The 13,993-nt window shown below is 34.4% G+C and overlaps 1 protein-coding gene across 1 annotated transcript in view; it reads right to left on the reverse strand.

The window, feature by feature from the left end:
* BANK1 (B cell scaffold protein with ankyrin repeats 1) overlaps nt 1–13,993 on the reverse strand; it is a gene marked incomplete at both ends in the record, with an annotated part of 320,108 nt that overhangs the window by 219,174 nt on the left and 86,941 nt on the right. Inside the window, one exon of the mRNA XM_080697739.1 lies at nt 13,734–13,873. Coding sequence (XP_080553865.1) covers nt 13,734–13,873 — 140 coding nt within the window. The remainder of the gene's footprint in view (nt 1–13,733; nt 13,874–13,993) is intronic.

Raw genomic sequence — 13,993 nt, forward strand, 5'->3', positions numbered from 1 at the left:
TACTACTGTCATTCCAAATATCATATTCATATTTAACCAGAAAGAGAGAGGAAAATGGCATGGGGAGCACACCTGGGGACAGGTATCGCTGCCAACCACACCTATTCATTTTCTTTTAGTCAAAAAAGGGAAAGCTCTAAAGATGTGTCCTTGCATCTTACTGTCTAAAACTCTCTCGCAGGACCCCATCTAGCCCAAGGGAGTTTAAAAATGTAAATCTGGCCTTCCCAGCTTCAATAGTGAAGAAAAGCAACCAAGTAAAAGTGTTTTAGTAATTGATGTTGTATGAAGAAATCTCTAAGATTGACTATAAATTGTTAAGATAAAAAGTGTGGCAGAAAAAGAGTAATAGTAAAGAACATTAAGAAGAGAAAAATGTAAATGAAATAACCATAGAAGGGTTATAAACATCCTTAATAGGAAATAAGCCGTTTTAGTATAGGTAGTGAGGCAGTAGTACAGGATTAAAAGTTGGTGATGTTTAACAGAAAGGCAGTATGTGTTCTATGTTTAGATAAATAGCAAAGACAGGAGTATCGGATTAAATTCTCCTACTTGAACTTTAAAAGAAAAGTGTCACACATCTTATACTTAAAATTAATGGTAAAAATGCCCTCCTTAACTACTTCCATTGTTCAGGACAAACAAGAAAACATCAAGCTAATGTGAGTAGATCTAACCACAGCCTCTTGACAGAAAGGAACTGGGACCCTCATTAAAATTCGTTGGTAAGTTAAAAGACATGCTGGGGTTTGGGGATGACACCTAACACAATTTTAGATGCATTCTAAACCATGTGCAAACATTTTTGACCCTGTGCAAATTGGTTCAAGCACAATGAAAGATTGCCCCATAGTTTATGAATATGTTAAGTTTTAGTCTTCAAATGTATATGTGATATTCACCCTTTACCTTCTTTATACTCTGCGTGTAGAATAGTTTCCTTGCTTCACTACTCAGTGCAATAAATTCTGACTCTGTTTTTGTTAGCTGTGTTTGCTTTTTATTGTGCATGAACTAGAAGGACGCACTGAGCCGGTAGCAGTGGCATTTTGCACTTTACCTTCAGATATCTGGAAAAGAAAGTCAACCAGTAGACTAAAAACAGACTGGGTCTTCTTACTCTAACAAATGGCTGTGCTTGTTTAAATTTCACTAGTAAAAAAAAAGAAAAGTCGCCTCGTTTGTTCCATTGTTCATAAAGTGTGCTGGTAAAGAGAGCCAAAATAGCCATTTAAAGTGGAATTTGATAAATAGTTTACATAACATATTTTAAACAAAATCTCCTACTGCATGTAAAGAAGATGAGAGGTAAGAGAGCAAAGCAAATATTTTTTCAGGTTATGCCAAGACTCGCTCTTCTCTCTTTCTCTCTACCTTTCAAGTACTCAACTCCAAGAAGGTATTAGGTTAATTTAAAAGAAAATTTTACATGAATAGGTCTAAGATAAAAGAGATATTTTCCATGGTCAACTTACTTTGTTTTGTTTTGAATGAATCATTTCTTAGAATTGCCACATCGGTGATCACAAATATAGAAATAAGTATAAGAATTTATATAACTCAGGACAAATTTATATTTATTTAAAATGATTCTACATATGTTGTTGTTTAGGTATTTATTTATTTATTTATTTTGCAGGTCTGGGGGTGGTTCCCAGGGGTGTTCAACCTCCGAGCTATGCCTCCTGTCCTATTTTTTATTCTTTATTTTGAAGTAAAGTCTCACTAAGTTTCGGAGGGCCTCATTAAGTAGCTGAGGCTGTCTGCAAACCGTGATCCTCCTGTCTCAGCCTCCCGCATGCTGGAATTCCAAGCGTGCGCCACCACACCCGGCTGTTGTTTAGGTATTTATAAAGTCATACAATCCCATTATATCATTAGAAATTGATAATACAACATGAAGGGAATATGTTTTAATATCCAAGAAACCTGTGCTTCAATGCCTGCTCCAGAAATTACTTGCTACGTATCTTAATAATACTTACCTTGCAGCATCATTTAGGACTTTAAATGAGTGAGCAGGTAAAATATCCAGTAAACATGAATTCTTTTTTCTCTCCATACTATAATCTGAGCTCAGATATAGCAGCTCATGCAATGTAGTCACTGTACTCTGGAGAGGAGTGTGCAAGTCCACCAATGGGACCTGGCTCACACACTGGCTTTTCAACTGATTGAAAAAATAAACTAGTTTATATCTTATTTCTAAATGTTTAAATTAAATGTCACTCAGCTTTTAAGTTATTTAGAATGTAAGGCTTGCTATTACAATTCAGAAAGCCAATATAACAGTGTCTTAAACAACATAGGAACCTGTTTCTCTTTAACACGAAAGCCAGGAATTGGGTGTACCTGATGTCATAGCTCCCCTGGATTTGGAGGGGTCTAGGCTCTTTCTATCTTGTTTCACTGCTGTATATTATCTTTAGTTTTACTCCCTTGCTGGAATACAAACCAATCAAAATAAGCAAGTCAGTAACGGGGAGATCCTGACTCTACCTATGGCTAATGAACAAGCTTGCGAGGTCTCACGGTGTCCACTGCTGTGCAATGCCACTGGCATTACTTAGACACTGGCTACACCAGCTGTGAGGGACGAGATACATTCTTGGTCTCATTAGCCATGTGCCCAGATGAAGTTTTTTTATTATGTAAGAAAGAAAAAGGAAATACTTAGGGAAAACTACGTTTTTGAATTCCCATCAATCATGCAAAATGCATAAACATCATAATTTATGTAGAGGCAATCTGATAAAAAGTTTTTAAATTTTAATGCTTTTCTGGACTATTGATCAAAGCTTTATTGTGCCGATTCTTTCCACTTGACACCCTCTTTACTACATTGTTAATTCATAATGTCAAAAACTCAAACTTTTGGATTGATCAATCTTATATAGACATATTAATAAAAACATTTAATGATATTAATGGTGAAACAAACTAAAAACTCATTTTTTACTGTAAGCATGGAATGAAGTATAAGAATTCTACCTCTCTCACCATCACCTCCTACTAGCAATCATTTGTAGCAACTTATTGTCAAATACATAATAAAATTAAACAGAAATTTTAAAAATTGCACTAACAGATTTAAAGAAATGTATTTCAAAAAGACTCCTACAAATGATGCCACGATTTCTTAAAATATTCTTGGAATTATTCTTTTGGTTTGGTTTGTATCTATTTTCCATGATATAGAACATAATTAGTTGATTCTTTCCTTCAATCTATGCCTTTATGACCTTGTTCTTTCTGCTCCAGACAGAAGCAATGGTGCTTCAGCCAACAGTCCAGTGGCCTTTTCAAAGAAAGCTATGCCTGGAAACCAGTAGCTGTTGAGACACAGTGCTCTTATCAGTGGGCCATTAGACACTGGGTGAGAAACTTAATGTGTAAAATTTTCCATCCTTTCATTCATTCATCAAATGAAATATTAATTATATTGTACGTATATATGTGTAAATTTTGTATAAATAATATGCACAATAAAAAAGTAGACAAAACTGAAAAAGCAACTATGTGTCTGTCAGTGTCTTTGGTTGTGGAGACAAAAAAAAGAGAACCAAAGAGTATCTTTGCCCTTATTAAACTTGAATCTAGTGAGAGGTGGGTATTAATTTGAGAAATAGCACACACATAGATGTCAAATTGTGACCAGTATAATAAAGAGATAATTAGGGAGATCAGGGAAGAGTTCACCGAGGAAGAGATACTGGAATTAAGATTCAGAGGATGAATTTGAATTAACTAGGCAAAGACAGTGAGAGAGGAAGGCAGGCTGGAAAATGCTTTCATTAGAGAAAGGGGCACATGCAAAGGCCCTGTGATCGACTGCACAGCATAGACCAGGAAATAACAGCACGCTGTACGTGGAACACAAAGGGGCAGGGACAGGAGTAATTTTCATCTGGAGAGAAAGACAAGGGCCAGTCTCTGCAGAGCCAGTGTTCATAATAGACTTTCCTTTTTAAATCCATTCAATAATTGAAGTTATTAAAGTGGTGGATCAGGAGAATTGTGTGCTAACTTTTTTTGAAAGAATCTCTAGGACAATGAATTTGAGAAAGTAGAAAGTGTACAAGAACTGAAAAGTAGTTTGACACAGTAGAAAATAAAGAAATAATAAACAAGAAATAAAAAGCAATGAAGTATAATTAGAGCCATAGAGATCAGGAGTGAATTGAGCAATGTTTAGTAAGTGAAATCATGTGGCTAGCAGAGATAGAATGTGGAAGGTCATTTCTTGATAAATATCTCCTTAATTCATAAGGCTCGTGTTTATGAGTTGCATTGGAAAAGATGCATTTCCTCAATTTAAAAACTTAAAAAAAAGTAGTGATGAAAAGAAAAGCATGTTTGGAATACAACTTATGAATGAGATATATATCAAGAAATGAAGAGATTCTTAGAACCAAAAATTTATAAATTTGAAACTCTTACCCACTTTGTCATGAAACAAAAAAATTTAAAGTACATTAGGAAGGAGTAGTTGAAAAAGTGAGAGAAAGGCCAGGAAGACATGGTTTCATGGAAGGTTAGAAAAAAATAAACTAATAATATAAAGTGAGTTTGGTTCACTGTGTTCATTGTTTCTCTAAATGCCAGTTAAACTGAACAAGAAAAATGTGCACTGGATTGGTTGAGAGAGACTGGAGCACAGTTTATGTATATTTGTTTGTGTAATAAAGTTGATGAGACTAAATGACATCTGGGAATAACTATTCTTAGAAGTTAAATTTTCCTTTTCAATTATTTCTTTTACATATTGCCCATGTCTTCATTTGGTTTACTGTGGGAGCATAATTCAAAAGTTATAAACATAATTTAGAGTTTCCAAATTATAGATCTACTTATTTCTATATTTTATTATTGGTGATATAACTGTTATTAGTAGGGAAACCCACAAGATTGCATGTTGACTTTTTAAAAATGCAAATTTTTTCTACAAGAATTTTTTAGTCTTCCAGTTTCCAAAGGGTTATTGATGATGCGAGGTTTGCTCCCAGAGGAAACTACTTCTCTAATTATCATATTATGAATATTAGCCACGAAGGAAAATCATTAACTATATTTGGCTTTTGCTTTGTTTTAAAATGTTCTTATGGTTAAGGATCTGAGCCCTCTGGAGAATGAGGTGGTAAAACAGAGGCTCCATTTGATGGAGACAGATACAGGTAGCACTCACACACAATCATCCTCTGATAGGGCTGTCAAAGCCACTGCGGCCAATGAGAGACAGCAGCCATGTGAGAAGCAAGAAGTTAGTTTAGTCTAACTTCTTCTAAATAAAAATGGATCAAAGACCTAAATCTAAGACTTAAAACTATAAAACTCATAGAAGAAAATATAAGGGAAAAACTTCAAGACATCAGTACAATTTTCTTTTTTACTAAGATTCCCCAAAGCCCAGACTACAATAGTAAAACTTGACAAATGGAATTATATCAACTAAGGAGCTTCTGCAGAGCAAAGAAAATAATCATCAGAGCGAAGAGACAACCTACAGAATTGGAGAAAGTATTTTTAAACTATTCATCAAATAAAGGAATACTATCCAGAATGTATACAGAACTGAAAAATATAATTATGAGAATGCAGTCTTATCAAAATGATTTGAATAGAAATTTCTCAAAAGAAGATAAACAAATGGCCTTGGAGTATATAAAAATGCTTGACATCATTTATCTTCAGGGAAATGCAAATACAAACCCCAATGACATATCATCTCACCTCCTATAAAAATGGCTATTACTTAAAAGGACAAAAAAAACCTCCAATTAAAATGGATATTATAAAAAGAACAAAAAATAGGAGTGGTGGCAATTTAATTACCAATCCGAGGTGTTTTTTTTTACATAAACTTATTGGATGCTTGAATTAGAAGTGACCATAGAGAGCATAGATTCTTCACTGCATACATGAGAAAAGTTCCTTAGCACTAAAGAAACTGAGTTCCATAAAATAAATAGTTGCTGATCTAATTCCTTCTCCTGCCTCATCTGGAACTAATTATCCTCTGCCAAGCGGCCACTATGCAATAAAGCAAAAGAAAAGACAATAGGCAGACTTTGAAAAATGAGATAAGATCTCAGGCATTTTTGAATAACAAACATTTCCTGAATATTCAGAAAAAAGGCAAGACAGTTGTATGATTATTAAAAGTCAGTAAGGAAGAGTACTAACATATTTGTTCATAACTGAGGTAGAACTAGAAGAGTTCTTCACTTGTGTAGAAGAATGACTTATGAGAGCTCATCACTTTTATAAGCAGCAGGTTCACTTATTCCATTTTATAAATAAATAACAATCCTTAAGAGGGCAATTTTGTTTCTATCTTTTAGCATTTCAATTTAAAAATTTTTTATTGGTGCATTGTATTCATACATCATAATGGAATAAAAAATCTTGTGTAGACATATGTGCACACATTGCCCAGTTAGCCTCTACCCAAACCCCACCCCATTCCCTCCTCATCCTTCCTTCCCATGCTTGGCTTAGTGGTTGACATCAAGATCTTTGTTTAAGTACATCATGTGGTTTAGAGAGTTTTCTTCTTCTCCTTCACATCCCCTTAGTTAGGTTGCATTATTTGCTCCTCCATAGGATCTCCTTTTTCATCTAGACTTCCTCCTATGACCCATTTATTCTTAGCTTTCAAATATTAGGGAAAGCATCAGATTTCTTATTTTTTGGAGGTGACAAATCTATTTTGTGAAATAGAAAGAAATGGGATTCTCCCAAATACATTCTGTGAAGCCAACATCACATTAATACCAAAACAAAATAAAGACAGTTCAAGGAAGGAACACTACAGGCATATATCTCTGATGAACTTGGATGCAAAACTATTAAACAAAATACTAGCAACAAGCATTCAAAACCACATAAAGAAAATCATACACCATGACCAGGTAGGGTTCATCCCATGGATGCATGGCTAGTTCAACATACAAAAATCAATCCATAAAAACAGAACCAAGGACAAAAATCACATGATCATTTCAATAGACACTGAAAAAAGCATTTGATAAAATCAACATCCATTTATGATAAAAACACTGCAGAGAATTGGAATAGAAGGAACATATATCAACATTATTAAGGCAATCTACAATAAGCCCACTGCCAACATCATATTAAATGGGGAAAAACTTCAAGAATTCCCCCTAAAAACAGGAATGAGACAAGGATGTCCATTATCACCAATTCTCTTCAATATAGTACTAGAGACTCTAGCCAGAGCAATAAGAAAAGGAAATCAGAGGAGTACAAATAGGAAAATAAGAACTCAAACTTTCACTATTTGCAGATGACATGATACTATATTTAGAAAACCCAACAAACTCAACCAAAAGGCTTATAGAACTGATCAACAAATTCAGCAAAGTATCTGGATACAAAATCAATCTTAAAAAATCAGAAGCTTTCCTGTACACCAACCATAAATCCACTGAAAAAGAAATTCAGAAAACACTTCCACTCAGAATCTCCCACAAAAAATAAAATACTTAGGAGTAAACTTGAGCAAGGAGGTAAAAGATCTCTACAAAGAAAATTATAAAACACTGAAAAAAGAAATCAAAGAAGAACTTAGAAGATGGAAGGATCTTCCATGTTCATGGATTGGCAGAATAAATATCATTAAAATGACCATCCTTCCAAAAGTGATCTACAGATTTAACACAATGCCCACTAAACTACCAAGATCATTCCTCACAGACATAGAAAAATCTGTCCTTAAATTTATCTGGAATAACAAAAAGCCCAGAATAGCCAAGGTAGTTCTCAGCAACACACACCATGCAGGAGGAATCACAATACATGACTTTAAGCTATTCTACTATTCTACAAAGCCATTGTAATAAAAACAGCATGGTACTGGCAAAAAAAAAAAAAAAAAAAAAAAAAAAAAAAAAAAAAAAAACAGATATATACACCAATGGAGCAGAATAGAAGACCCAGAAACAAGTCTTTCAGCCAATTGATTTTTGACAAAGGGGCCAAAAACATACACTGGAAAAAAGATAGCCTGTTCAACAAATGGTGTTGGCAAAACTTGTTAATCATATGCAGAAAATTGGAAATTAATCCCACTTTCTTACCCTGTATAAAAGTCAATTCAAGATGGATCAAAGACTTAGAAATCAAACCAGAGACCTTGAAGCTCCTTGAAAAGGGCATAGGTCCAACACTGCAACACATAGGCACAGATAAACACTTTCTCAACAAGACCCCAAAGGCACAACAAATTAAAAGGAGAATCAATATGTGGGATTGCATGAAACTGAAGAGCTTCTGTTCAGCAAAGGAAACTGTCAAGAACCTCAACCAAGACCCAACAGAATGGGAGAAGATTTTTGCCACCTACACCTCTGATAGAGGACTAATATCTAGAATATACAGAGAACTCAAGAAACTCAACACTAAGAAAACAAAGCATCCAATAACAAAATGGGCAAATGAACTAAATAGACACTTCACGAAAGAAGAAATTCAAATGGCCAATGAATGCATGAAAAAATGCTCAATATCACTGGCCATCAAAGAGATGCAAATCAAAACTACCCTGAGATTTCACCTGACTCCAACTAGAATGGCAATCATTAAAAACACAAGCAACAGATGCTGGCGAGAATGTGGAGAAGTGGGAACTCTAAGACATTGTTGGTGGGATTGCAAATTAGTGCAATCACTTTGGAAAACAGTATGGAGAATCCTCAGAAGAATGGGAACAAATCTCCCATTTGATCCAGCAATACCACTTCTGGGTATCTACCCAAAAGAAAAGAAACCAAACTACCAAACTAATGCATGTGTATCTATGTTCATAGCTGCACAACGCACCATAGCCAAACTATGGAACCAGCCAAGATGCCCATCAACAGATGAATGGATTACAAAACTGCGGGATATGTACACAATGGAATTTTACTCACTCATAAAAAAATCACAATTACATAATTTTCAGGAAAATGGATGGAACTGGAGGATATTATGCTAAGTGAGATTGGCATAATGTTCTCCAGTCACAAAAAATAAGAAATCTTTCTATCTTATTTATATACCTAGTTCATAGTTTCTCAAGTATTTGGTCAAATAGCACTAAAGGAACGGAAAATAATTATGTGAGTTTTCTCCACTTTTCAAAGTGGAGGTTGGTGGTTATACAAGATGAAGAACATAATGGTTATGCCTTATAGACAGTAGGGGGATAGCATGTTATAACAGAGGATAGAACAAGGGAGAACATAGGAATGAAAAAGAAAATAGGAATCACAGAGTTGAGAAGGCATGGAGGAGTTGGGAAAGGAGAGTGTTTTTGAGCCCTAAAAACTGTGTGCATTCATAAGGCTTTGAACCTTCTCATCCTCTTAGCTACTAAAAGTTTGTAGCGAGAGAGTGTCTTAGATAGCACCGGTGCTGTGGGGAAGCTTCAAGATGCATGGGAACCTGTTATAAAAAAAAAAAAAAAAAAAAAAAAAAAAAAACCTGATGAAAAGATGAGAGTTATCTATCACCCCTTTGAGAGATACAAGAACCTAAAAGAAAATGACTAAAATGACTAGGGTTCCCAGCATCAGGAGGAGAGCATCCTGAATAATTCTTTAAGGGACACACTAATATCTAAGCTTCAGTTTAATGAAGAACTTAACCTTTAAAAGGCGAACTATTAACGCAAAACTATTAACTGAGAAATTTCTCAAAATGTAAGTTTTCTAAATCCATATCTTCCTTCACTCCAACCTTATTTGACTTCACATTGTATTAAATTTTTGCAGGCAACAAAGTCAATGATGGAATAATATATATAATTTCATAAAGAAAAATTAATCATACCTAACCTGAAGATGAAAATATTTAAATATGTATAAAATAATATATACATTAGTAAAGAGGTATGCAAAAGATACCTCTTATTTATAATAAATATAACTAAGAAGAATTATTTGGCATATTTCAAAACCTTTTAATGAATGAGATCATAATGTTTTGATTAATAATTGCAATGTATTTTTACCATTTGACCTAATTTTTATATTGTATCTAGTTGTTCCTATACAAAGTTAACTTTATTGTTGCCCCAAGACAATTTTGTAAATAGGATGAAAGTCTCAAAGGTTTTAATTATCTTAGTTAAATAGGAGTTACTAATATTTCTAACACTAGTATTTGAATTCTAATTAACATCCCAAGTTGGGTTTTGGATTTTTTAAATTTAAATCTCTTATATTCTCTAATATAAATGATGATCTAAAAATTGCAACTTTATCAGGCAATGTACTGGGATATATTTCTAAAAAAAAAACAGAAACAGAGAAAAAATTTTAGGAAAGCCTTAGAAAATATGCTAGCTTAGGTAAAGTATTATAAAACCTAATATTCAAATAAACATAATTAAAATAAAATGAATTAAAATCAGATTTCTCATTATCATTTATTTTCTCAAATTAACAAAATGACCGTGATATTATATGTCCAATATCTTTAAGTGATTATAAAAATCATATTGCTGTTAATTTTAAGATTGTTGAAATCACATCTACCATTAGAATTTATCAAATAAACTCCAGATTATTTTTGAAATAAATTATTTCAGCTAAGTCAGTAAGTGTTGAAAAAATTCAAATTTTCTGGCATATTTCTTCAAATTCACAGTACCTACAGTAAATACAGTAAATAAATTACAATATATGCTCTGTTTTGTATAGAGTTGTTCAGTAGACCATTTGCAAAATATTCAATTTTCCCCATTTATTTATAAAGTAATGCATCAAAGGTACAATTACTATAATGTTCTAGACAAAATAAATAACACAACTTATTACACATTTTTAAACAAAATCTACATGAGCAAAAAGCCACATATCACAAGGAGAAGCCAAACGTCCACAAGGAGGGATGCAAGGTGGGCTGAGACACCTCTTCTGAAGCTAACCAACCCTGAAGCACACCAAGGGAAAGCATGAGGTTCTTCTTCCTCAAGGGTAGGGTCTACCTGGTTTCATCTTCTGGAATTCACCCATAACCCCCTGTGGTCCAGATGCTAGTGGATTTAGATCAACCCCTTGTCCCACCCAGGCCCCAACTCTAGGGAGACCAAGGACACGCAGCCCATCCTTCTTTCTGGACTCATCTAGAATGGTTCAGTCTGGTCTGAGAACCCAGTCTCAGAGTTTGCTTGCTCTAATTCTCCAAATATTTCAGGTGCCCTCATGACAGCAGCAAAGTCTCAGGCCTATCAACCTATCTTCAGTTACATTCATTAAACATAATCTCTTAGTCTTCACCATTACCATGTCATGATCTGCTCTCTCCAAGACAGAATCATTCTATCCCTGGCCCAGACCTCAGATTTACAGTGGCTCTTTCCTGAATCAAGTGTGAATGCCTGATTTTCTTCCTTTCACGTGGCCCCCATATTTAATGGAGGGGAGAAATCCTAATAACCATCCAGGACTCTTTCTTACCATTGAGAAAGACAATAAACAAGACATTTTCTAGCTATCTATAAAATATGCAAAGGAAAGTTTTCATTTCTTTCAAGATGTAGAAGAAACAATGACTTGCATATTACTGCATTCTGAAAAATTGTTCAGGAGTTATAAATCACTTTTAATTTTCACTACGTACAGAGCTTCCCCCCAACAGGAAAGCTAACACAAAAAAACGTATTTGGGGATTACTTTACTTTTATACTGACTGAATACTGATAACAGAGTATATCACTATTAATCTTTGTGTTGCGCATAGAATTTTTTAGTAGAAGACAAGGGAAACTTGTCACAAGAAAATGAAACAATCTGTATTTCAGGTTATTACTTTTGCACTTGCTTTGCAATTACAATATCCATATTTTGTCAAATGTCCTCAAGACTCTCTTGTTTGACAAATGGTATTTCATTCCCTCTCCTTTGTTAAGACATTTTTACCTTTCCATTGTTCTAAAATATGTTGTTCATAAATGAGAACTCTAATAGAAAAATGTGGCACATGAAATAAATAACAAAGTCCCCAATTCCAGGCTAGTTTAAACACACAAAGCTTCACATCAACCTGTCAAGCTCACTATCATGAATGGTTTTCTTACAAATCTTACAAGATATTTTGTGGCACATTCGAAGATCACATTGTTTAACACATGTACCTGCTTCTTCACATCAACTCCCTATGCCCTCCCTCCCCTGTCCCAACAATGCAAAGTCACAACTCTAATTATCAAGTAGCCAGAAAAAGGAATGAGATTTCATTCTGAAAAATTAATGAAATAAGCACACAGAGGATAAAATTTCCACATGAAGCTAGTTTTCTATTAAAAAGTATGTCAGGTAAGAAAAATAAATAAATAATATAAAATTCAGGTTAGCTGATGGCTTAAGATTCCTTAAGATGCAATTGCCACATTCTAACATCCATGAGGCCCGGGCATTTGCAGAAAAAAAGCCCCAAACAGATGTTCTTTGAGGAGACCAGAAATCTTCAGGAAGTTATCATTGTAGCACTTGGTCACAGGAGAAAGAAATACCTGGGACTTGAAGATACCTCACATACCTTCCAGGAAATTTTAGTCTTTCTAGAATTCCTAATAAACATTGCTAACATAAAACAAAAACTTTCACTCTTAGATAAAAGTGATAGGTGAAGATAAAACAAAACAAATACACCAAGTTTGGAAATGTCCACTTGAGAACATTTTCTAGATCATATTAACACCACATTTTCTTTTTGGTGATATTTTGATTTATCTCACTTAACTACATGGTGTCAAATGGATGGTCTCACCTTTATTTATGTATTTATTTTTTGGTACTGGAGATAGAACCCAGGGGCATTCTACCTCTGAGCTATACTCCTAACCCCATTTTTATTCTTTATTTTGAAACAGGGTCTCACTGAGTTGCACAGGGCCTCACTAAATAATAGCTGAGGCTGTCCACAAACTGCTATTCTTCTGTCTCAGCCTCCCAAATACTGGATTACAAGCGTGCACCACCATGCCCGGCTTCTCACCCTTATTTTGTATTGTCCAGATCTGAATAAAAGGAAGTTCTTTTTTAAGAATTCTCTTTGAGCAAGGCATGGTGGTACATGCCTGTACTCCCATTACTTGGGAGGCTGAGACAGAAGGGCAGTCTCAGCTACTTAGCAAGGCTCTCCAAAACTTAATGAGACTCTGCTTCAAATTAAAGAATAAATAATTGGGATGGGGGTGTAGCTCAGAGGTAGAATGTCCCTGGATTTCATCCCCAGCACCACAAAAATAATGAATCAATAAAATAAAATAAAAATAAAACAGGGCTGGGGTGTAGCTCAGAGGGAGAATATTCCCGGGTTTAATATATAGTATCACATGCATAATAATAATAATAATAATTTATTATTATTATTATTATTAATAAAAACAATTTCTTAAAAAGACTCTTTTAGATCCTTTTTCTTCTTTCCTGTTCTGTATCAGCTTTAAAATGAGCCCATCGCACCTCCCATGTTGCAATGGACAAACTCTCTCCCACTGACAGTATTGCCCAGTGATCTGACCTGGCAGAGTTTATTGTCTCTGTCTCTGTACCATGGAGTTTGGCTTCTTCCCTTCCTATTGATCAGTAATTCATTCTTACTTAACTTTCAGATTTGTTACTGTTAATCAACATTAAAACTTTATGCTAATGCAGAAATCCTCTTTTCTTTCATTAGCTTACATTATGATTAAGTTCATGAAAGCATCGACTTACCTGCCACAAAACATCTCCTGGATGTGCTTCTCCAAATGGGCATTGTGTTGCCTTTGCTCCTCTGTAGTATTTAATTTCTGCTGTGGCCTTAATGATTCCATCACAGTAGACACTGACATGGACTGAGCCAGCAGGAAAATCTTGTAAAACACAAACAAGATTTAGGAGCTGAGTTTATAATCAATCTATCACATTATTCTATCTTTTAAAGAATATGAAAGCAGACTTTAAGAATTAATATCGAATTTACTCATTTCTGT

Source organism: Muscardinus avellanarius (genome assembly GCF_963383645.1).
Source record: "Muscardinus avellanarius genome assembly, chromosome: 6".
Taxonomy (NCBI): Eukaryota; Metazoa; Chordata; class Mammalia; order Rodentia; family Gliridae; genus Muscardinus; species Muscardinus avellanarius.